Below are 22815 nucleotides of genomic sequence, written 5' to 3' on the forward strand. Positions count from 1 at the left end.
TGCAGGACTTGGCATAGTTCATACAAGAGGGGTGTCAGGTAAGGCAGGGAGGGTTACAAATACCCAGGCAGCAAAGGAAGACAATTATAGGAAAGGACTTACTCTGGAATCCTCTGCTCTTCTTTTTGCCTTTTATCCAACTGGTTGAAAAAAGTGATGATTCCTTCCAAAACAGTCTTCTTACTGCCCTGGAAGGCGGGACATAGCAAAGCAGCATAAACTATATTAATCTATTGCGCGTTCTGTAATACCCTGAGACACCACAGCCCCCAGGGAATTGCAGTCTGCTTCCCTGATTTCCCCTTGCAATGCTAGTTTCATAATATTTTTAATTTCCCATGCTAAGTCATTGTGTGCAGTGCATTTCTGGGGTAGAGCAATTAATCACTGTATTATTTGTATATTCCTTTGTACAGCACTTATAAAGAAAAGGTTTTTCATTAGAATGGTTCCTTTAAGTGACAAGTCCATTCAGAGCAGCTGGAAAGCCCTAAAACAGTAACTGAGACTCTAGACTTGAGCTAGTGAATCCAAACGGCCTCCCACAATACAGGTAGAGACCATCTCCGGATGGATCATTCTTTTATTGAGTCATTCATGGAATAATAGCAACAAGTATGGGAGTGGAACAGCCACCCTGTCCCAACTAAATGGCAGGTACCTCACTGGCAGCAGCTGCTTGGAACAGGGGCACAGAAATGAGACCTCCTTTAAGATTGATCCAGACCACAACCCAGAGGCAGGTGACACTATGTGAACCATGAACATACTAGAACAGGCAACCCCCTGAGCAGAGAGATGGAGTCCATGTCTAGGAAGACTAATAGGTACCTTGCCTATTATATTTTGGAACTGTACCCACTGCTTTCTTCTCCAAAGACTCCATGTCACAGTCATCCTCCTTTCAGTTGAGGAGAAGTGGGAATGATCCCCTCCTCAGTGAGATGCTTTCCACCATCTCCCTATCCCCCACAGCAGAGCCTGCTCCCACCTTCCATCAGCCATGGGAGTGAGCTATCCAGCTGAGAACTAAATTTTGATCCCCTGCATGATTCAATCCATAGCTCACTTTGTGTATTTTCTCTCATATGTGCACGCAGTACATATCTGCTATAGTGATTAGATGCAAATTCTGGCTTGGAGAGCTTCACCAACTTCCTTTGGGGTTTTACCTTTGCAGAGAGCAGCAGCAGTTGATAAACCAGAGGAGGAATTTCTTGGAGGTCTAACTTGGAGAACATCCTCAGGACCTTTTCCACGACAAACTGCAGTTCTTCTGCACTTAATGGGATGTCCCTGAAGAATCAAAGGTTCAGACCAGTCATTGCCATTCAGTTCCCAACCCTGCTTCCTTTAGAATACCATAGCAGGTTCAATCTTTGAACTAGCCAGTAGTACTCTAGCATTCCCAAAGGCGCACCACAGGGACCAAAAAAGCTACCTGAAGTCCTAGATAGAAGTTATTGCCATAGACCCCTCAGCTCCCTGCAACTGCCTCAGAAACTCAGGTTCACATTCTGAACTCCAGCACAAGTTGCACATCACAAAGCCTCCCGCACACTGTGCTTGCACATGAATGGATAGTGCCAACTTTTCAAGATACAAGGAATCAAAGCCATGACCGAGCCCAGAGTCCCCTGCACTCAAGGAGAGAGGGCTGAATAGCCAGGCATATACATGGAATTGGCAGGTACAAAATACACATTATGAATAAGACTAAGATTTTGTCATGTATATTTTTAGTAAAAATCACGGACAGGTCATGGGCAATAAAGAAAAAATTCACGGAAGCCCGTGACCTATCCATGACTTTTACTAAAAATATGTATGTCAAGATGGGGAGCTGCGGGGTCCCCACACCACCCCTGGGGACCTGTCCGGGAGCTCCGGGGCACCCCGGCCGCCTGCAGTGGTCCCAATGGCGGTGGCTGAGAGCTGTGGGGCTCCCCCGCTGCCCGTGGCAGCTGGGGCCCCACAGTTCCCAGCCACCACATGCGATTGAGGGACCCTGCAACTCCCAGGCACTGCAGGCTCAAGCCACGGAGGTCACTGGAAGTCACGGATTCCGTGACAGAACAGTAACCCTAGTTATGAACTACTAACACAATTGATGTTCCCTGTTAAATGATTAATTTAACTCCCCACTTGGTGTGCCCTAAGAGGCTAACTAAGGAAGTAAGAGTGGTGGGTGGGGAGAAGAATCCTACCTATTTTTCAAATGGCTCCTCCACAACCTACACTGAGCATTAGAGTCTCTAGCCTTCCCTTGAAGCACATGCATAACTCCCCCTAAGGCTAAGGAAAGGTATCTGCAAACACCAAGGGGACATAGACCCTGGTTTCGCACATATTTATACTTTTGATGTGAACAAGGGAAGACATGTCAAGTGTCCCTATTCCTCAACAGCAAGCAGCAGATACCGAGCCAAGTGAGACTCTGGGAGAAATGGCACAGCCAGTGCTGTCCCTGGGGCATGTTTAGCAGGCTGCGTGCAGTACCCAAACACGCCCAATGGATACGCTCAGCACCCATGTGATACCGAAGGTGCAACTGGCAGGTTACTGATGCACAGTCCCCAAGTTGCTTGTGAAACAGGAGGCAGAAATAGATGGAAAATAAGAAAACACTGGGGTGGGGGAATTTACCTGAACATGTTGGTGAGATGAATGACACACTGATGATCCCACCTGGTCAAACAAAAGAACAAAGAGCCTGAGAAAGGGCAGAATTGCTGGTTGTTCTCCTCCCACCCCCGAATTTAGTACATTTCTACAGTTCTTCTGTTACTATCTCAAAGTAAGAAAAGAAGCCTGATTTGCACTAAAATTCACAACTGTTACCAGCTACTCATCAATAATTGGAATGGCTCTGATTGGCTGCTCTTCTCCTCATGACAATAAACAGAAAAACCAAAGGGAAAGACCGAAGCACCCCTTGAGGCCAATTCATGCAGCAGTGGTGCAGGTGGGTCACCTGCCCTCCAGGCTGGAGAAGTCACCACACTGCCAGCTCTCATAGGGGGTGAGATTTAAAGGAAGTAGAACAGGACAAAGTGGAGGGGATTCTCCAGCCCAGGTTGGGAACTCTGCAAAGCACAATGTAAAGGGCATTATTTGGCCAGTTTGGCTGCAGACTTTTCTTAGAATTGCAGAAGCAGCTGGGGTTTTAGACTGAGGCTAGTGTTTCATTTTATAGCAGGTGGGTAGTAGATAGATTTTTTTGTAAAAAGTCCAGATGCTGATTGATGCATAACAATTCTTAAATTAACAAATAGAAATGAAGAGGAGATGTACACACCTGCTGGAGCAGAGGGTATTGATCAACTGCTTTTTAAACTCTCCCCCACTCAGCTCACCTGGAGAAGCAAAAGGCATTTAGAAGCAGATTCCAGTGAAAGGAAGGTGTAGGAGAGAGACCTTAATGTTGATGCAAAAATTATATTAATACAATTACAACTATTTTATTAGGTCATTACAAGCTTGTTTGCTCCTTTACAGAATATTAAGGTATAGCTACAAGTATGTTATAGCCAGAATGCTTGGAAATACAACAATACATGTATTTAGCTAGTTAAGTAACAAAACGTTAATGCTAATCAAAGACATTCCAGAAGGTTTCTACTTCTATCTCCCAAGGATAGCAAACATCAAGAAGGAAAACTGTAAAACATCCATGTTTTAGGTAGAGGCCTAATCGTAAAAAGGAATGTGGAACCATAAATCTATGGAAGTGTCCATACCAACCCCATTTATTTTAAAAAGGAAAATCTCTGCTTGTATTTTTGAAACTCCAGGAAAAACATGTACAGTTGGAAATGTTTTAAACTTTTGTTTATATCTTAAAAGTTGAAATAACAAGCACCTTTGCAAAAGGCATAAATTTGCAAATATGTTAGCTAAATGCAAAGCTTCTAATATCACTGCTACGTAAATGGTAAAATGCTTTATGTACCAACATGGAATCTAATTACCTTGCTAGACAAGTGTAACAAGCCATTTAAATATAGAATATTTATGTTAACAGGGAATTAATTAATTGCTTGCAGTGAACAAGCAAACCCTCATCCAACTCAGGGAGGCAAGAAAAATCATCCTCCAAAAACTGTTGTGTAGAATTAACAACTGAAAGTTAAAGAATTTCTAAAAGTTATTTAACTTTCAAAGACTGTTTTGAGAACAAAACCTTTTTATAGAAAGAACAGGAGCGTTTGCACTTTCTGAAAACAGAATTTAAATTTCCTGTCAAACTCTAATAAAACTGAAAGAATATCTCAGAGAATGTACTGAATGAAAAGAAAAAGTTAAAGCTAGCTTTGAAAGTTATCTGATGCTTTCCTGCCAGAAAAACAGAGGCAATTAAAGAAATGTTGCATATTCATTAATAAACTGCATATTCATAAGATGAAGGGGCTCCTAAGGACTACCCAGGAAGGCATGGAGCCAATGAAAGAGTGACAGCAACCCACTTGAAGCTAAACAAGCCCGAAAGGGGTGTGTTTTCCTATAGTGTCATGAAAATAGGAAGGAGAAGGGTATAAAAGACTCTGAAGTGAGCACCCCATACACATACCCTGGGCTAGTTTAGACAGCAAGCACTCCACAAGTCACAGACAGCTAAGAAAAACAGAGAAGACTCAAGAATAAACTAGCCCCGGAAAAACCTCCCCAAAAACCTCATCAAGGATTGATGAGAGAAAGTTAACTAAAACATTGTCAAGGGGTTAGATTTAAACTCTTGTACTGACATTTTTGGGATAGGAAAATGCTGCTATCACTTAAATGACTAACTGTTTCTCTGTTAAACACCAGATGGTTAGACCATGTATTTGTGGAGAGGAGATGGGGGCCAATCACTGATAAACGGAGAAATAGTGGAACTTAGCTGGATTTAGATTCTTAATATTCATAATTGACCTGTTTTAAGACAGCTCCTTAAAAGGCTTCTTCTACCTAACTAGTTTAAAAATATTTTGTTTTATTTCAAAAGATTTAGTTAAGATTGCTTTCTTTGCCTAATTATAAACTGTTAAGGTTATTATTAACGAGACAGGCTTCTTACCAGACCTTAAATTATTTTGCCCTACATAAACAGTTGTAAGTATCTAATAAGATACTAAAACTAAATTCACAATAGTTTGGAGAAACAATATACTTTGGTGTCACATTACCAAGAGCAGTGTGACCCACCAAAGGCAGGGCTCACGCTCAACGGTGTAATCTGTTAAAAGCTCTCCCCAGAAACATACAGAAGAGATTATAACAGAAATAACCAGTTTATCATTTGTGTTGTTTAATATTTTTTCTTTCTCTAATAAAAAAAATAGCCCTGGTTAATAATTTGTGATTATTTTGCTTGGTCTTGATCATGGTATCCGCTAAGGTATGCAAAAGACTCCCTGTGACTAAGTAGTGGGACTCACATCCCTGAGCTGGCAGTAAGAGAAACAATTAGTAAGAGCCGGCCTATCATTTCATGTTTCTTTAAATATTTATAGTAATTTTTAAAATGAAATTACTTGGCATCCAACAATTTAAAACTACCCCTCCCTTTCCACCCCACAAAGGATTGGGCAGTGAGTGAGAAACAAAGGGATTACCTTTCCCATAAACCAGGCTTTCTTTCGAGGTAGCCAGTGCAGTAAGAACTGTGGAAAACAACTCCAAGGATTTCCCATTAGACAGGCTTCCTCCTTTAATAACATCAACAAACAGAGTGGCCAGTTCAGCCAATGCAGCGCCTGGTAATTGACGAGCCTGATAAAAGATTTTTTTTTTTTAAAAACGAGTATGAGGAGATGCACTAGAAAACTCCAGACATAAATACAAGTGATTAAAGGAAAGCAAGTATACTCTCAAGAAGCCAATGAGAACCACATTAAAGACTGCTGGTGCAGCCCAATATTAGTTAGTAGAGGAAGTCACCCTGAAACACAGTGTGTCACACAGGCCATTAGAAATGGGGATAAGTCATGTTGACTAAGTCAAGGGATTGGAGAGTCTGAACTACTTCCCAGTACAAACATCCAACTCTGATAATCACACAGATAACACTTTCCAAACATTAACTAACCTCATCCTGGGTGAGACTCAAGCAGGTGACCCACTCATTTTTCCCAGTGGCCTAATTAATAATTGGAATACACACCTCACAGGTAAAAGGGCACTTCCCCTCCCACCTAGACCCAATAGGCCCCATATAAGCCACTCTAAATGAGCACCTACCTCCAGCATCAGCAGCCCTATGATCTCTGACACTATGTCCAACTGCAGGTCCCCCGACTCCACCAGTTGGATACAATGTTTGTAAACCTGGAGTCTCCTTAGAACACCATTCTGCTGAGAGCAAGGGGAACCTTATTGAAGGAGGAGAGCGGGGGGAGGAAACAAAAAGGGAAAGGAAAAAAATGTTATTTAGATTAATATCTTATTAAGTTATAGGAAATGGATCACAAGTGGAAGGACCAGACTTTACCCCCATTCATCTGTCTGATAAAACCAGAAGAAAAAGAAAATAGGAACAGCTAGAATCAAAGATCTGAAATTCTTCTCTTACCCATCCTGTTACTGCTTGTGACACTCAGGCAGATTTTCCAGAGGCGGGAAATGCAGATTTTAAAAGGGGCCAGCTTGACAGTTCACCAATTCAGCAGGCCAGCTCAGAATCTACTCACATCCTATTAGAGGCTCCCTAAACTAGGGCTACTCTTAAAGAACTTAGCTAATTCCTGAGTGCATTTGTGGTATCTGAGAAAACTTAGGTTAGACCAGGGATCGGCAACCTTTGGCCAGCGGCCCGCCAGGGAAAGCTCCTGGCAGGCCGGGACGGTTTGTTTACCTGCAGCATCTACAGGTTCAGCTGATCGCAGCTCCCACTGGCCGCGGTTCGCTGTCCCGGGCCAATGGGGGCTGCGGGAAGCGGTGCGGGCCGAGGGATGTGCTGGCCACCCTTCCCGCAGCCCCCATTGGCCTGGGACGGCGAACCGCGGCCAGTGGGAGTTGCGATCGGCTGAACCTACAGGCGCTGCAGGTAAACAAACTGTCCCGGCCTGCCAGCGGCTTTCCCTGGCGGGCCACGGGCCAAAGGTTGCCGATCCCTGGGTTAGACCTATTTCCCCTTCCCCAATACATGTGTAACATTGCCACATTCAATTGATCCCAAGGTCAGGAAGCCTGACTGCTTGGATTTAGATAGAATCACAGAGAGAGATGTTCAGCATTTTACCCGAAAACCTACTTCTTCCACGATATCTAGAAGACCTAGTTCAGTTGCCCACTTACCTACTTATCTATATGGGCAAGCCAAGAGCCTTCTGAAAGTAAGCCATCCAGAGGTCAATGAAACCCAAGTTGTCCCATTACCTTTAAAGATTCCCCTCAGCAGTACAGCAGTCTCCTTTCCCTTCACAGCCTGCCTCGTAATAAGGTCATCAAGCTGCAACCAGAAGGAAACAGCTGTAAGATACCAGTTGCTTATTTCCACACTTCCAACATTTACATTTGCAGGTTCACCCCATCCCCTTCTAGGAAAAGCACTGCCTGTCCAGGAACTAATTCCACAACAAAACGGCTGGGACTCACATAGCTATTATCCTGCACCTGAACACCTTGCCATATTGTTATATTGCACCATGACTGACAGCAATGTCAGACATTTCTCCATCCCTATAGAGTGCATAAACCTAACTACAACCCTCCTAATAGCATTACATTGATCTGTAGCCTATCAGAGAACATATCAAGGCACAAGGCAGTCCTAAATCAGTTCCCAATCTGGGTACACCATAGAACAGGGTGGGCAAACTTTTTGGCCCAAGGACCACATCTGGGTGGGGAAATTGTATGCAGGGCCATGAATGTAGGGCTGGGGCAGGGGGTTGGAGTGTGGGAGGGAGTGCGGAGTGTGGGAGGGAGTGTGGTGTGCAGGAAGAGTCTCAGGGCAAGGGGCTGGGGTGCAGGAGAGGGCTCAGGGTAGGGGACTCAAGGCCGGGGGTTAGGGGCCTCAGGGCAGGGGTGCAGGAGAGGTTCGGGGTGCGGGTTCCAGCCCAGCACTGCTTACCTTGAGCGGCTCCAGGGTGGCAGCGGCGCACAGCGGTACTAAGGCAGGCTTCCTGCCTGCCCTGGTCCCACGCCACTCCCAGAAGTGGCCAGCAGGTCCAGCAGTGGCTCCTGGGGGTGGGGTGGGGCAGCCGGCTCCACTGCGCGGTGCCCTCGCCTGTGGGTACCACCCCCAAAGTTCCCATTGGCCACGGTTCCCCGTTCCTGGCCAATGGGAGCTGTGGGGGGCGGTGCCTGCAGGCGAAGGCAGCGCTCAGAGCCATCTGCCCCCTACCACCACCACAGGCCGCAGGGACCCTGCCTTAGCCCCACTGCGCCACGGGGCTGGTAACCCCGCGGGCTGAATTGAAAGCCCTGGCCGGCCGGATTCGACCCGCGAGCCGTAGTTTGCCCTCCCCTGCCATAGAACATACACCACAGCTCCAATCCATTCCAAGTTCTTCTTTAGCCTTTGGAAACTCAGTACACAGCCAGAACTATTCATTCAGAGTACCATCTTACGGTTATTTTTTTCACCTCAAATGTCCAGTGAATTGGTAGGGGCACACTTTTACAACATCTTCAAATGAAGGAAAATTCTAGCAGCCATTTTCTCCTGCTACAACCCATGCACAGAATCCAAGTAAAGCCTCAAATGTTCAGAAATATGCAACTCACCTCACTGTCCTTCAGGTTTTGCAGACATTCCTGAAGTCTGTCTAGTGCATCTTCTGCTGCTAGAGATAAGATTTTCTGGTCCATTGTAGCTCGTGTCATTAGACTTTGCAGCACAGTCACACATTGAATGTGATCTGGAAAATGACAGCAGCATTAGCACTTGGGGAATAATACAGGAAACCACCTAGTACTTCCCCACAATAAACCTGTGCAGAAAAATATTATTCAAGAGGATTTTCAAGGAATAACTCCCCCCATTCATCAATTCTCCATTACAACACAATTCGATTTTATAATGAGTCTTTTACAGAAATCTCTCTCAATGTACAAGTTAAAACAATGGAAACATCACAGCAATGGCATATGAGAGAAAGGATGGGAATCAGGGCCGGCGCTTCCACTAGGCGACCCTAGGCGGTCGCCTAGGGCGGCAGGATGTGGGGGGCGGCATTTCGCCGCCCTCTGCGGAATTTCAGCGGCGAGGGGCTTCTTCCGCTCCGGGTCTTTGGCGGAAATTCGGCAGCGGGTCCTTCACTCGCTCCGGGACCCACCGCCGAAGTGCCCCGAAGACCTGGAGTGGAAGGACCCCCGCCGCCGAGAACGCAGCTTCAGAGTAGGAGCTGCCGCCAATTACTGTGGAGGAGCGCTGCCGCCAAGGGCGGCAAAAACCTTGGCGCCGCTCCTGATGGGACTCATAACTAGGAAATGGCACTGGTCAACAACTAACCAACTATAGGCAGCACCAAAAAGGTATGGGGAGAAATCACTGAAGCAGAATTGTAACCAGACACAGAATGTTAGTGTAGTACCAACCAAGCATCCTGTTAACATAAGTCATTCAAAGTACAGCAGCATTCTCAGTTAGGACATTCTGTCTGGTATAGGGCATTCTATCAGAGTTTCACCCCTTAACAGTCTGTTTTTTAATTGGCTGGCCATCACATCTCTGGCCTGAAAGTTCAAAAGGATGTGGAATGACGAGCAATTGAACAGAAAAGACAACACAAAGCAGCACAGGACTGGCCTCACAAAAATGCAGAGATTCAAAGCTTTATTCCAGATAGAGCTGTCATCACCTCTGAAACAACCAGAAGATTCACATTAGGAAGCACTCAGCACAAAGGGGGAAGAGAGGGCTTTCATTTTAATTATTTTTAATTATAATTATCAGGAGGGATCTTTGCTCCATAAGAACCCAGCTGCCCAATCTCTGAGAAACATCTGCAATGTCAGTGAAGAATGACATTTCAGATGCAGAATTAGCAGATACATACAGTTCTCTACTGACAATAAAACACGACACAGCCCCTATGGTGAAGGAACAAAAACCTCTCTTCCCAGGCAAACATTCCCAGGGATAATAAAGGACAAAGCAACACAGAAACTTGTGGGCAGACCCAGGGCCGGCTCTGGCTTTTTTGCCGCCCCAGGCGAAAAAGCCTCCTGCCGCCCCCTCCCCCAGGGGAGGGCGGCGAGCCCCGCTGGGGAGAGCGGAGCCCCGGCGGCCAGAGCGCCGGGGGGAGGGCGGCGAGCCCCGCGGGGGCTCCGCTCTCCCCGGGGGCCAGAGCGCTGGGGGGAGGGCGGCGAGCCCGGCCGGGGCTCCGCTCTCCCCGGGGGCCAGAGGCAGCGCCGGGGGGAGGGCGGCGAGCCCAGTCGCGGCCCCGCTCTCGGGCCGGAGCGCCGCGCCGCCCCCCTCCAGGTGCCGCCCCAAGCACCAGCTTGGTGGGCTGGTGCCTGGAGCCGGCCCTGGGCAGACCTCTCAGTGGCCCATGACACCAGGTAAATAACACACCCAACCCTAGTTCAGGGAGACAAGTGGGGGGAGAGGAGGAAGACACCGAAGCTGGAGTTTTTCATACGTGTGCAAGTGTTTTTTTTTTAAGCCATCCCACACTGGGCTCTAGGCAACCCCACCCCACCCCCCCTCTGTAACTCCCTGTTGTAGCCCCACAAGCCCTCACAGCCAGCAGCCGCCGCAGCCGCCTCTCACCCTGCCCTCGCTCCAGGCACTTCCCATCCTAATCCCGTCCCCCCATGGCCCCGGGTCGTTCTCACCCCCGAGCCCGCTTCCGCAATCCGCTCTCGTCGCATGCCCGCTCGGGCCGCGACTCCGAAACTCCCGCCGAGAACTCCGTGTCCGTTACCCCTGGCAACAGATCCCGCCTCCCCGTGCTCACTTCCGTTACCCATGCCAACAGAGCCCGCCCTCAAAGCCATATGCCAGCCCCGCCCATCGGAGAGAGGGCCGGGACCCGGATGCGCTAGGGCGCGTGGGTAATACAACTCCCTGAGAGGCCCTCCGCAGGTTCGAATCTCCCCTTGTCCGCGGCGCGGGGCAGCTGCCGATGAAGATGGCGCGAGGAGGGGGGCGCTCAGCGACCACCGCCCCGGGGCTCCGGCACACGGAATCCAGCCCGGGCTGGCGACGGCTGTGTCTCATTTACCCGGGGCCCCCCTCGAACTCGAAGGCCAGCTAGGGCGGTCACCCCCTTTGTCTGGGGCGCTCTGCTGCCGGCCAGGAGTTTTCACTGGAGCGCAGGCACCGCCCCGAGCCCACCCTTGGCCAAAAAGGGGGGGGGGGGTTTCAGCGATGCCAGCCCCACGCCGCGAGGGAGGCAGGGCTTGGGCAAGCGGCTCGGGCCGGCCCCTTGGTGGGGGAAGCGGGGGGGGCTCTCGGAGCAGGAGGGGGGAGCTATCCCTCTGCGGTGTCCCATTTTCCCTGTGGGGGTGGGTCACCCGGGCAACCACCTCCGCAGCACCATGGTCAAGGCGTGCCATGTGGCAGCACAGAGGTACCTGCTGCCGGTGTGGAGTCAGAAGCTGCTAGTGGCTGGCAGGGGAGTGCCACGTGTGTGTGGGGTGGGGGGGACACCCAGATTTCTCCCTGGTTCCTCCTGGTGAAGGAACATTGTGGGAGGGAGGTGAGCGGTTCCCTACAGATACTGCTCCCCACTCCCCCAACATTCCTCTGCAACCTCTGTGAGGTGGGCATCAGGAGCCGCTGCTCCCCTGTCCTCCCCTTATGCAGCCCCGGTGGGGATAGTGACCTGGATGCAGGGAACCCTAACTTCGCTCCTCACTCCCCTCCTCCCAGCCCCCTGGGGTGCACAGAGGAGCAGTGTTCAAGGGGGGGAGCAGTAAAGCCAGCTGCTCCATGTACCCAGATCAGTTTCCCCACTTGGGTGCAGGAGGGGGGTTGCAGGAGTTAGGAGCACAGGGGGTACTGTGCAGAGGCTAGGAGCCCATGGGGGCCAGAGGCAACAGGAGGGGATGCCATGCCCATGGGGGCCAAGGGCACTAAAATACAAGTTTGCCCGGGGCGCCATGGCTCCATGGTCACCCTATGCAAAACCCTCTCAGCGAAGAGGCCAAGGACTGAAGGGGCCATAGAGGCTGAGCTAAGGAGTGGCAGGGCAGTGGAAAGGGGTGCCATCCCTGTTCAGTGGGTCAACAGAGGACTCTTTCTTTAGGGCCCTAAATCCAGCACCTTTCGCCAGCATGGAATTCAACTGAAAAAAATCTCCCAGCTGAACTTTCAGTAACAAAACAGAGGAGGCTATTTCAGTGCTTCCCTACACAGACCCCAAATCCTCCTTGCTTCTTGGGGGGGGGGGTGACAGGGGTCACACACATGTCCACCTCCCTGGATACATTATCGCGCCCCATGTCTTAATAAGAATTGAACAATCCTGCTCTCAGAGTGGCCCCAGCCAATAACAGCTCCCTGGGTTCCACTCATTGCTGGGTTTCCTGTTTGAGGCTTTCCTAGCAGGGCCTGAAATGCTCTCCCAGACTCATCCTCTGAAAGTCAGGCTCCCCAAAGCTTGTTTTTCATGCATTTTTCCCCACCTCCACCACATTTACATGCATTTCAACATCTGCTCTCAATTGGGCTTTTGTAGAACAGACACTGACAAATAAACCCCCTCTTTTACCCTCAGGGGGCAATGGAGCACTTTGAATTTCAGGAACATAGAACCACTTTGAATCCAGTTAGATTTGAAATGTGTTAGGATTCTCATCCTGAGATTTTTTGGAACCACTAACTCATTTCACATTATTCAGTGCTTACTAGATTGAAGAAGTGATGAAATTACTGGCGGGAGTTATATGTAATGTTGTTGTAGCCGTGTTGGTCCCAGGATATTAGAGAAACAGGGTGGGTGAGGTAATATCTTTTATTGGACCAACTTCTGTTAGTGAGAGAGACAAGCTTCTTGAATGGTCACTTAGAATAGGTGCTAACTCAGGGATCCGCAACCTTTGGCACGCGGCCCGTCAGGGTAAGCCCCTGGCGGGCCGGGGCAGTTTGTTTACCTGCAGTGTCCGCAGGTTTGGCTGATCACGGCTCACCGCTCCAGGCAAATGGGGGTTGCGGGAAGAGGTGGCCCGCGCCACTTCCCGCAGCCCCCATTGGCCTGGAGCAGTAAACCGCGGCCAGTGGGAGCCACGATCATCCGAACCTGCGGACGCTGCAGGTAAACAAACTGGCCCGGCCCGCCAGGGACTTACCCTGACAGGCTGCGTGCCAAAGGTTGCCGATCCCTGTGCTAACTACTTTTGCTAAACGGTTTGATCTTGTATTTAGTTGTGACATTCTAAGTACTTTTCCCAGACCTCAAGAAGAGCTCCATGTAGGTCAAAAGCTTGTCTCTTACCAACAGAAGCTGGTCGAATAAAATATTTTACCTCACCCACCTTGTCTCTCTCTAATATCCTGGAACGGACACAGCTACAACAACATTGATAGAATTAGACTTACTGTAAGTTGCAGTATGCAGTAGTACCAAAGCAGTAACAACAACCATAAAGTGTAGAGGGCTGGTACCATCAAATACTGTATTTTGTTTTTGATGAGGCTATTTCTGCAAGTGCTGTCAGCATGCACAAGGAAACGTGTCTCCTACCGCATCCTTGTGGAGCTTTTGCAAGCACGTCACGAATCACTAAGCAGGCAGAAATGCCTTTTACAGACATCTCTATGGAGCTTTTGAGATAAGAAGAGGGAAGAAGAGGATGTGGTCTGGAGGGGGAAAGAAATAACTAGGAAATGCATCCGACACAAAAGGAGTCACACACACACACAACACACACACACTCTCTTTGTATTTTCTCAAGCCCTTTTACCCCTGGGGAACATCAACACTTTCCCTTTCCCAGAAAAATTGTTAAATACAAACTTAAAATATCATTCTCCTTTTACCTTTTTGCTGGGCATGGTCCTAATACCAGCTGAGACTTCGTGTGTGCAACTCACCTCCATCCTTGCATGTCATTGTGGGATCTACAGGTGACAGGGCATCACGGACAGGTTCTGAAAACAGGAGAAGGCCTTTAATGGGCTGCTGGCCCTGCTGAATCCTCGTTGTCTAGTGAGGTGGCAGCCTGCAGGATGCAGTGGGGTTTCTACTCAGGACAGGGAAGCTATGTATATTTTTATTTTTGGTAACTTCTGCTTTTGTGTCCTAAGATTCAGCAGGAGTTTTTTCTGCTTTGTCAGGTCACCTCCTGGAGGGAACACTGACAGGGCACTGACACTTCTATTATGACAACCAAGACACTAGCCTCATTCCTTCCAGGGAAGAAAAGGTTGCCTCAGTGTCCTGTGGAGAAGATGCAGCACATGCTGTTCCTTGGCAGGGCATTAGCAATTATTGTGGCCCCACATATTTGGCACCTTTCATAAATGGTTCCATTTCTAGCAAATGGGCTCCTGTCATGGGTGCACAGGGTCAGTGCTCCGGAACAGCTCTCAATCAAACCCAGGCAGGACCCTCAGTATGACACACCTCCGGGCACACACTCACTAGGATAAGCCTCCTTGGCTTCAGCGCCTCCTGGGACTGATCTCAGAGCTTTCAGCTACCCTGTTCCATGCCGGGAGCCTCCTGCAGTGAGTCTACCTGAATAGGACACCTGGGGAAGCCTTACACGTCCCAAGGGAGCCATGCCCCCCAACTTCTGCAGTCAGCACCGCCTCTCAGCCAGTGTTGTAAAACAGAAGGGTTTATTAGTTGTCTGGAACACAGCATAGAAAAGTTCTTTGTTAGATATAATTTTCTGGTTTCTGTGCTAAGTCCACCTGGCTTTCCCCCTTCCTCCTCCCCCCCAGGCACCTTCCAAGACCCAATCCAGTAGAGTGTCCTGTTTCCAACAGCCCACCTTCAGTCACATCCTATTGCCCCTCCTCCATCCTTTATTGTGTTTCCAGAGCAAAACTGGTCACCTGGCCTCCACCTCTCTCTTTGTTCTCCAACTCCTGGTAGCCAACTGGCTTCTTGCAGAGGGTGGGTCCCCCAGCCATCAGTTGCTAATTTACGAAATGTCTGGTCATTGTCTGGGCACAGGAAGCTAAACAACAGACACATCTGGTCCCCTAGGGTTCACTGCAAAGTTCAAACACCATTGTCCCACCACCTAGTTAATTGTGCAACACATAGGGGAAACTGAGGCACACATAGTATTCATACAAAACATTAAGAAAATCCCCCCACTTCATAGAATCATAGAAGATTAGGGTTGGAAGAGACCACAGGAGATTACCTAGTCTGACCCCCTGCTCAAAGCAGGACCAACACCAACTAAATCAATTCACACCTAGCTCTGTTTTGTTCTGAAACAGATTTCTCAAGCTGGGAGATACTGACAATGAGAAACCACATGCTCTGCATTGTAATTTCTTTGCAGTGAATTGCTATGCAACCTTGCCAATTTGCTTTAAACATTATAGGGTGGCAAAAGCCATTGTACCTCTATGATCTCTATGCCACAGGAAAAGCAAGTCATCACAAGGGAGTTTGTTGCTGACCTGTAACTTTCTTTTATGTGTCTTGAAATCTATTACAGTTCCAAACTAAACAACACTGCTCATAATGTAGGCCCTACAGATAAACAAAGCTGTAGTGATGTGTGCATTCTGATTCAGTTTTAATAAGAGTAATTTGAATAAATGTGAGACATGTATGGATGGTCAGGATGTTACAGAAATGAAAACTGTATGTTGGGTCACCCTGAAGAGTCTATCAATCCCTGTTCAGGCTGAACAGAAGTGCAGATGCCTTCCAATCCGCTCCTTTCCCCGACAGCCCCAAGCTGGCTGCCACATAAGCATACATGCCACAACATGCATCGCTTGGTACTAACAGTGTGTGCCATTGTGTCCTCATGCAACATCCCAGTGCAACATCCAACCTACAGTAATTGTGAAGACTCTGTAAAGACCCCACAAGCTGGTCTCTCAAGCTGAGAGAGGGACCCTGGAGGACCAGGACAGTCCCCTGATCTTTGGGCCAGAGAACCAACGTACATAAGCCTGATTAATAACATTAGGTTCACCCTGGAACCCTGACTGGCTGTAGTCCTGCTGTGTAGAAGTGATCTGGGACCTGTTCCCTTAATGAGAAGGATTTGTGTCTGGTAACAGATTGTTACAGTGCAGTGGATCCCAGAGGCAGATTCCTTCTCCAAAGTGACTCCTGTATAATTCGGGTAGTTCTCACCTCCAAAAATGAGCAGATCTGGGGTCAGGAAGGAACTATATTGACGGCACTGTAAGATCTTAAGGTGGGCATGGTGGCGAGGCAGCAAGTCCTCTTTCTCTGGTGCTTTGAGCTGGTACCTTCCATCAGGATCAGGTGGATGTAACCATCACAATCATTTTCCTGCAATACAAAGTACTGGGATTGATTCCTTTGAATGGAGGGGAAGCAGGAGGTGAGGAGGCTGGACTTGATGAAAAACAAGCCACAAAAGCTTTTCTTTTCTCTCTATCCAGTCCTTCCTGCCTCTGCTCCTCTCAGCTGTTTCGTGGCAGCTGCAGCCGGCAGAGGGCACTGTAGCACTGAGCTACTTTTCTGAAACAATGGAACTCTTAAAGAGAAGGCTGATAAAAGCACTGAGTTGCAGTGGTGCCAGGGCTTCTGCCTTTCCCTGACTCAATCTGCCAGCGACCCTAAACTCCCGCATGAGCCCTAAGCCAGGGAAGATATCATTGTAGGCAGGTGGTGTATTTAACCTTCGACTCCCAAGATACTGTATATACCCTACCCACCCTCCCAAAAACACCAGTGTTTGCAGTGCCTCCGAGGATCATTCCGCATGTCGTGGACACTAGTCAAACCTCGGAGGGTCTTTCCTTAGTTACCCTGGACACGGCACCACCTTTCCCAGGCATTGCCTCTCATAGAATAGAATCCTAGAATATCAGGGTTGGAAGGGACCTCAGGAGCTCAGCTAGTCCAACCCCCTGCTCAAAGCAGGCCTCTCTCCCTGATGAGCTCTGTCTGCTTGGGTTGGGCTGCAAAGCAGATCCTGGTGTGAATAAGGGGAGGGCAAGGTGGCCTCCTTCGTCCTGCCCCAGTGCAGGCAGGTTCCATTTGGGCATGGGGTGGTAATTACTGTCACAGGTATCCCTATAGGCCATATAATATTGTGAGGCTGGGCTCTAGTGACCTGTGTGAGGGAGCACAGCACCTCTATCCCCTACACACCCACATGCTGTAGCAACAGAGCACTCCAGGGTTGGGTGACGGGCCTGGCTGAACCTGGACCATAGGGAGCTGTTAGTTCTACAGACCCACAGGTGTGGGTTGGGTGGCAAAACCAGGTCCCCAAATGCAGTCAGCAGTGTGGTTTTAGTCAGCAAGGGCCTGATTCTCCCATACCTTGCTGCTTGTGTCGCCGTTCACACTTGTGCAAAGCAAGGGCCCAAAGGGTGTAATGCACTCTCAGTGGAGTGATCAAGGAGAGGATCCTGACTGAGGAGCCTTTGACCCCCCATTTGGCACAGGTCTAAATGGTGACACCAGGGGGAGAAACAGGCCCAAGTCCCTATCAAGGATTTTATACACCTGCCTGAAAACAAGGAAGGGGAGGGCAGTGAAGCTACTGCTCAGACATGGCTTTGGCTGCTCCAGGAGAGATTCACATGGATTTTGTACCATCAGAAAGCAGCAAAGTTTGGCTAAAGTAAAAACCTCAGTTCAGCCTCCTGTGATTAGATATTTGTTACTCTAATACTTTACCCACATGGGTTGTGAATGAGCAATTGGCATCTCTTCACCAGCGTTAACAGCCAGGTGACAAAAACCAACCCAGTTATTCTTTCATATTAACCGAAAGACTCATGGTCGAGTCATTTAAGTTCAAATGTGACTGGCTTTAAAATGGTTCTTATCCAATGGGAAATCCTCTCTAGTTTCTGGGGCTCACAGAGCAATCAAAAAGCTGTTGTTCTTGTAGGGCCTACACATAAGCCAGACTTTGTCCTCCTCTTTGTGGGTCCACTTAGGTTGCCACCTCTTCCAGATTTCTTGAGACTGTTCTGATTTTGAAAGGTTTCTCTTACAAGTTGCAGGATGTTATTTCTAAAAAAACCCCTAATTTAAATGTCGTTAATAAATCAACATCAATCTATAAGGGGGGAAAACTCTTGCATGTGACAGGCAGTATTGTCACAACATTGCAATGTGATGGCATCGTGATGTGACACAGGACAAGTCTCCAAACGTGGAAGCAGCAGAATTTCTCTAGCAGACATTTTCCCTAGAGCTGTGTCTGAGCTTACCTGTCCAAGTTCTTGGGGCAGAGTGCTCAGACATATATGCTGCCAGCCCCTACTGGTCATGTGCTGACATTGGGCCTGACCCTGTACTACTGAAATCCATCAGTAGTTACCATCAACATCAGTGAGCACAGGATCAAGCCCATTGGTACTAATACTGATTCACAAAACAGTCAGCAAACCGATGGAGTTGTGTCCATTCCATGAAGCCCAGGTGAGAGGCAGCATTACCACAGGGGAAGGGAGTTTTATTAGACAAGAGGAAAACTAAAAATAGGCAGGGAAAGGAACTTTATCTCTATAGAATCATGGGGCTAGACTTGTGACTCAGACCGTGCACCAACACAAGGAAGTAAGAACTCCCCCCTGAAGGGAATCCTGGAGGGCTTTCTCCCTAACCAGGGAGAATCCCTGTCCATTGCAGGGAATCCCAGGGGCTCTGCCTATTAGGGAAATCATTTCTAAAGCCTGCTCCCCAACAGGAAGCCAGGTCCTGTACAGAGATAAATTCTCCAGGGGAGGAGAACCTCTTGCAAAGAGCAAAGTCCCAGCTGGGGACAGCAAGCCACACAAACACTGGTATTGCCTGTGTAGCACAGTAAATATAGACACCAGGCCAGGTCCAAGGATAGTGGGACTATATGGGGCCACTCACATTGCTACAGAAACCCCCTGTGTGGATCAGCTATGGGCCTGACTGTCACCAGCTAGGGGTGGGCACACAAGCCACCCACAAGAAGGTGCTTTGAAGTAGCTGGGCAGGTCCCACATTGCCCAGATGGCTCCTCTGGAGAAAGAAGTGCCCATGGATTGCCCTCTGTGGGTACCATACAGGAACCTTCTGCTATGGTTGAATGGTGCAGACACATGGAGAGGCCAGAGTAAGGAAGTGTGGAGCTGAGGTGCTGACCCTGCACAAAGTGCTCATTCATGATTCAGGGACTTCTGGAACCCCTCCTTGGCCCCCGATGCTCTGCACCAGCTGCACTTTCTCTTCTGAGTCTCTCCTCACGTGTGGCTGGGATCAGAGTTTGTGTAAACTCCTTAAGCAATAGGAGACAAGGGGCAGCTTTTGTTGCGTGAGGGAGTTTAACCTGTGTTTAAGTAGCTGGGATTTAGCTGAATGATCGGTACACAGAGCAAACACAGAGTTAGGGCTTTCGTAAGCCCTGCGTTAATCAGGGACAGGAGCCACTGAAAAGAGCAGTGTTGAAGGGGGGTTGACTTCTCACCAGCCCACATACCTCAGGGGTCCTCAGCAGGCAGGGATCCGGATGGGTAACACTCAGGACTCCTGGCAGAGTCTGCTTCACACAACATGTGGCATGCCCCGTTATCCCCAAAGGATTCCAGGCATGGTGCAGCTGAGAGCACTTGACTGTTGCCCTCTGGGTCTGATAGCGCCCCAACACCCCTTCCTTCGAGATAGTTCCCTGCACCAACCCCGGAGGAACAATCTCTGGTTTTGGGTGGTAGTATCACTGAGGGTCCAGACAAGGATTTTAAATGAGATTTCCTGGCTGTCCTTGTGCTTCACTATAACTGTAGAGATAGCATCCAGATTTTCCTGTGGGAAAGCACAGGCCCCTGCCATTTGAACTAAAGGAGAATCTCCATTACTTGTTAGCATTATAGGGCCTATGACACACAGCACAGCTCTGACTCCAGCCAGGAGCAGGCAGGGGTGCAACATACACACCAGGCCACATATTACAATGGATTCCAAATCTCTAGCACCTTTCATCTGAAGATCACACTGTGTTTCAGAAGCTTTAATTAAAACCTCAGTCTTGACCCAACAGAGGTGGGCATGTCGGTGTTACTGTCCCCATTTCACATATGGGGAAACTGAGGCACAGAGCAGGGACATGACTTGTCCAAGATCACACTGCAAGTCACTGGCAGAGCCAGGAGGAGAATCTATGAGTGAGAGACTCCTAATACCCAAGCACTGATTACTACGCAACCTGCCTTCTCCTGTGAAAAATTTCATAGCATCCCCACCATCCACATGCTCTCTCTCCATAACACACATGCACACACACTTTCTAAACATTGTTTTGGGCCAAATCTGGGTCACAAAGGAACACTCCCTTCCTGGACACATTGACAATGACTGGCTCTATGTGTTCATGTCCCCTGCACACTTGGATGAGGTGGACAGGCCATTTGTTAACAGAGCTGCTTTTGGGCTCCAGGACGGAGAACCTCAAGCTTTCATTTAAAACAATCCTTTTCCTTGAGACAAGCTTTGAAAATGTAACTATCAATAAACTGACAGCTAAGAGTGATTGGAACATACAGCCTGGCTGCATGCTACAGCAGAGGCTGAGGGACCCACCGATCCACACGCACATGCACTTCTCAGGGGAAATGAGCCGTGGAATCTGAGGAGCATCCCAGAGGATCTTCTCCCTGCCCTTCCCCACAATTCTCCACCCAGCCCTGTGATCATCATGGGCAGAAACTGGTTCTGTTTGGAGGCAGGCAACTAACCATTGTTTCTAACCAGCCCCAACATGCCTTGGATGGCTCTGCTCATGTTCAGAGTGCTGCAAGGGGAACTCCCCTCTTGTACCCCCATCGTTGTCAATAGCTCACATGGGTGAGGCACCTTCCTAGTCCCTGCTCCCCAAGAGCAGGAGAGGTGAGGGGCCGAGCTGCTGCTGCACTGAGTGGGAATCCTGTATTGACTGCAGCCCAGCCTCAGCCCAGAATCTATAGAGCTAGTACTGGCAGGGAGCCTGGAGTCCTGTTCCTCTACCCAACAGCTCACTCCCCAACATAGCTACAGAAGTGCTGCAGCAGCCAGGAGAGACCTGCCTCAAGGACCATCCATTAGGACCACTTGGTCTCTCTTGTCTGCTATTCCAAGGAGACCGCGGCCCTTCCCGCCATCTCCCTCTACATCCAGTGGCAGATTGTCTTTTCTTTCCCTCCTCACTTCTCCCACTGCTGTGCGCTTCCACTCAGCACAGCCTCAAACCTCTTAGGAACCTCAGCATCTCTGAGGAAGGAAGGTTGTTTGGGAGCGAGGAGACTTGGGGCCAATTGCTAGCTCTGCCACAGCGTCACTGAGCAACCATGGGCAAGTCACATGATCTCACTGGGCCTCAGCTCCCAGAGCAGGATCCCGACCCAGCTCCCAACCTGCATGAGGCTCAGGTACTATAGCGACGATCGCCACAGAAGAGCCAATAAATACAAGATCTTTGCAGTTCTAGGGCTCCTGTGGCCTCCTCCGTTCTGCTGCTTCTCAGGGATTCCCAGAGAGAGAAGGCTTCCCAGCCACCCCAGCTGCAGGAAGGAGCCCGGTGTTCCCTCGTGCAGCCGCTAGTGATAATTGCACTTGCTCCCAGGCAGAACAATGCTCGTTTTATCATCAACAGTTTCTCCACTCTGACAACCTGCTTGTGAGGGGCTCTGACGGATTCACAGACAAAACAGCCGCTGGCACCATCGATTGCAAACGGGTTACCCAACCGACCACAATGGGCCCATTGTACTGGAGATGGACACCGCTCAGTGGGCAGGACGGTGCATCTGGAAGGTGCTTTTCACGGGTCCTGTTAAAGTCAAGAGGGAAACGCACACCCTTTAAAGCAGGAGAGGTTCCCAGGGATCTGGAACCTTCCCAGACAGTCTCCATTGTGACTGGATCTGGGGAAGCCAACACCTTAGGGAACCCTCCCTGAAGATGGGTGAACATGCACCTCTTTGGCTAGGCTTCCCAGAGCAGATGTCATTCCCAGCACTAGCATTATCCCTTAGCGTCGGGCATCATCCTGCTAGCTGGGCTGAGCTGCAGGTGAGAGAGGAGTAGGGGATGCTCCAGACATTTTAGTGTAGGCAAGGTGTAGCATTAGAGCCTACAATGGGAACTGTGCACCAGCAGATGCCGAAGTTTCAAATCCCTGGATGGTGGAGTATTAAACTGTAATGATTTTGGCAGAAGCCCATTCATCCCCACCTCTCCCCAGGCCTGCCCCCATTGCGAGTCATATGTCTCCTTCCTTCCTTCTTCCCAGCAGGGTTTCAATTCCGTTTGCAGTGCAACGATATGGAATTCAAATCCTGAAATCCCAGCAGTGTTACAAAACATGCCTTGTGTAAAACCCTTCATTCCTGCACCAGCCACTTAGCCAGAGCTCCCCTCAGAAACCGCCTTCAGAATAAGAGCCTGGCTAAGATCGAGTGGTTCTCAATGGGCCCTTGTATTCACTTACCTTGTTCCCAAGGATGAAGTGTCCTTCAAGGGGAAGTTAGGCCCTCCTCTTATTAAAGAGAGAAAAGATTTTGTCCACAGCAGCACTAGCTGTGAAAGGACCTGGAGATATGGAAAGATGCAGAGTCCTTAGCACGAATTAATACAAAGCTGGCTAGCAACCAGGGCCGGCTCCAGGGTTTTGGCCGCCCCAAGCAGCCAAAAAAAAAAAAAAAAAAAAAGCTGCGATCGCGATGGCAATTCGGCGGAAGGTCCTTCGCTCCCAGCGGGAGTGAGGGACCGTCCACCGAATTGCCGCCGAATAGCTGGACGTGCT

General features: G+C 49.2%; 1 protein-coding gene across 2 annotated transcripts in view; it reads right to left on the bottom strand.

Annotated features, from left to right (window-relative positions):
* FANCI (FA complementation group I) overlaps positions 1-8811 on the bottom strand; it is a 34428-nt gene extending 25617 nt beyond the window's left edge. Inside the window, exons 1-8 of one of the 2 annotated variants that reach the window (XM_065412851.1) lie at positions 8713-8811; positions 7360-7432; positions 6223-6353; positions 5598-5754; positions 3299-3356; positions 2647-2688; positions 1173-1296; positions 103-188 (exon numbers count right to left, since the gene is read on the bottom strand). In XM_065412851.1, coding sequence (XP_065268923.1) covers positions 103-188; positions 1173-1296; positions 2647-2688; positions 3299-3356; positions 5598-5754; positions 6223-6353; positions 7360-7432; positions 8713-8811 — 770 coding nt within the window. The remainder of the gene's footprint in view (positions 1-102; positions 189-1172; positions 1297-2646; positions 2689-3298; positions 3357-5597; positions 5755-6222; positions 6354-7359; positions 7433-8712) is intronic. The other variant, XM_065412852.1, reaches the window with a different exon arrangement.
* Positions 8812-22815: the final 14004 nt, after the last annotated feature.

The sequence above is a fragment of the Emys orbicularis genome, chromosome 10 (genome assembly GCF_028017835.1).
Source record: "Emys orbicularis isolate rEmyOrb1 chromosome 10, rEmyOrb1.hap1, whole genome shotgun sequence".
In the NCBI taxonomy this organism is placed as follows: Eukaryota; Metazoa; Chordata; order Testudines; family Emydidae; genus Emys; species Emys orbicularis.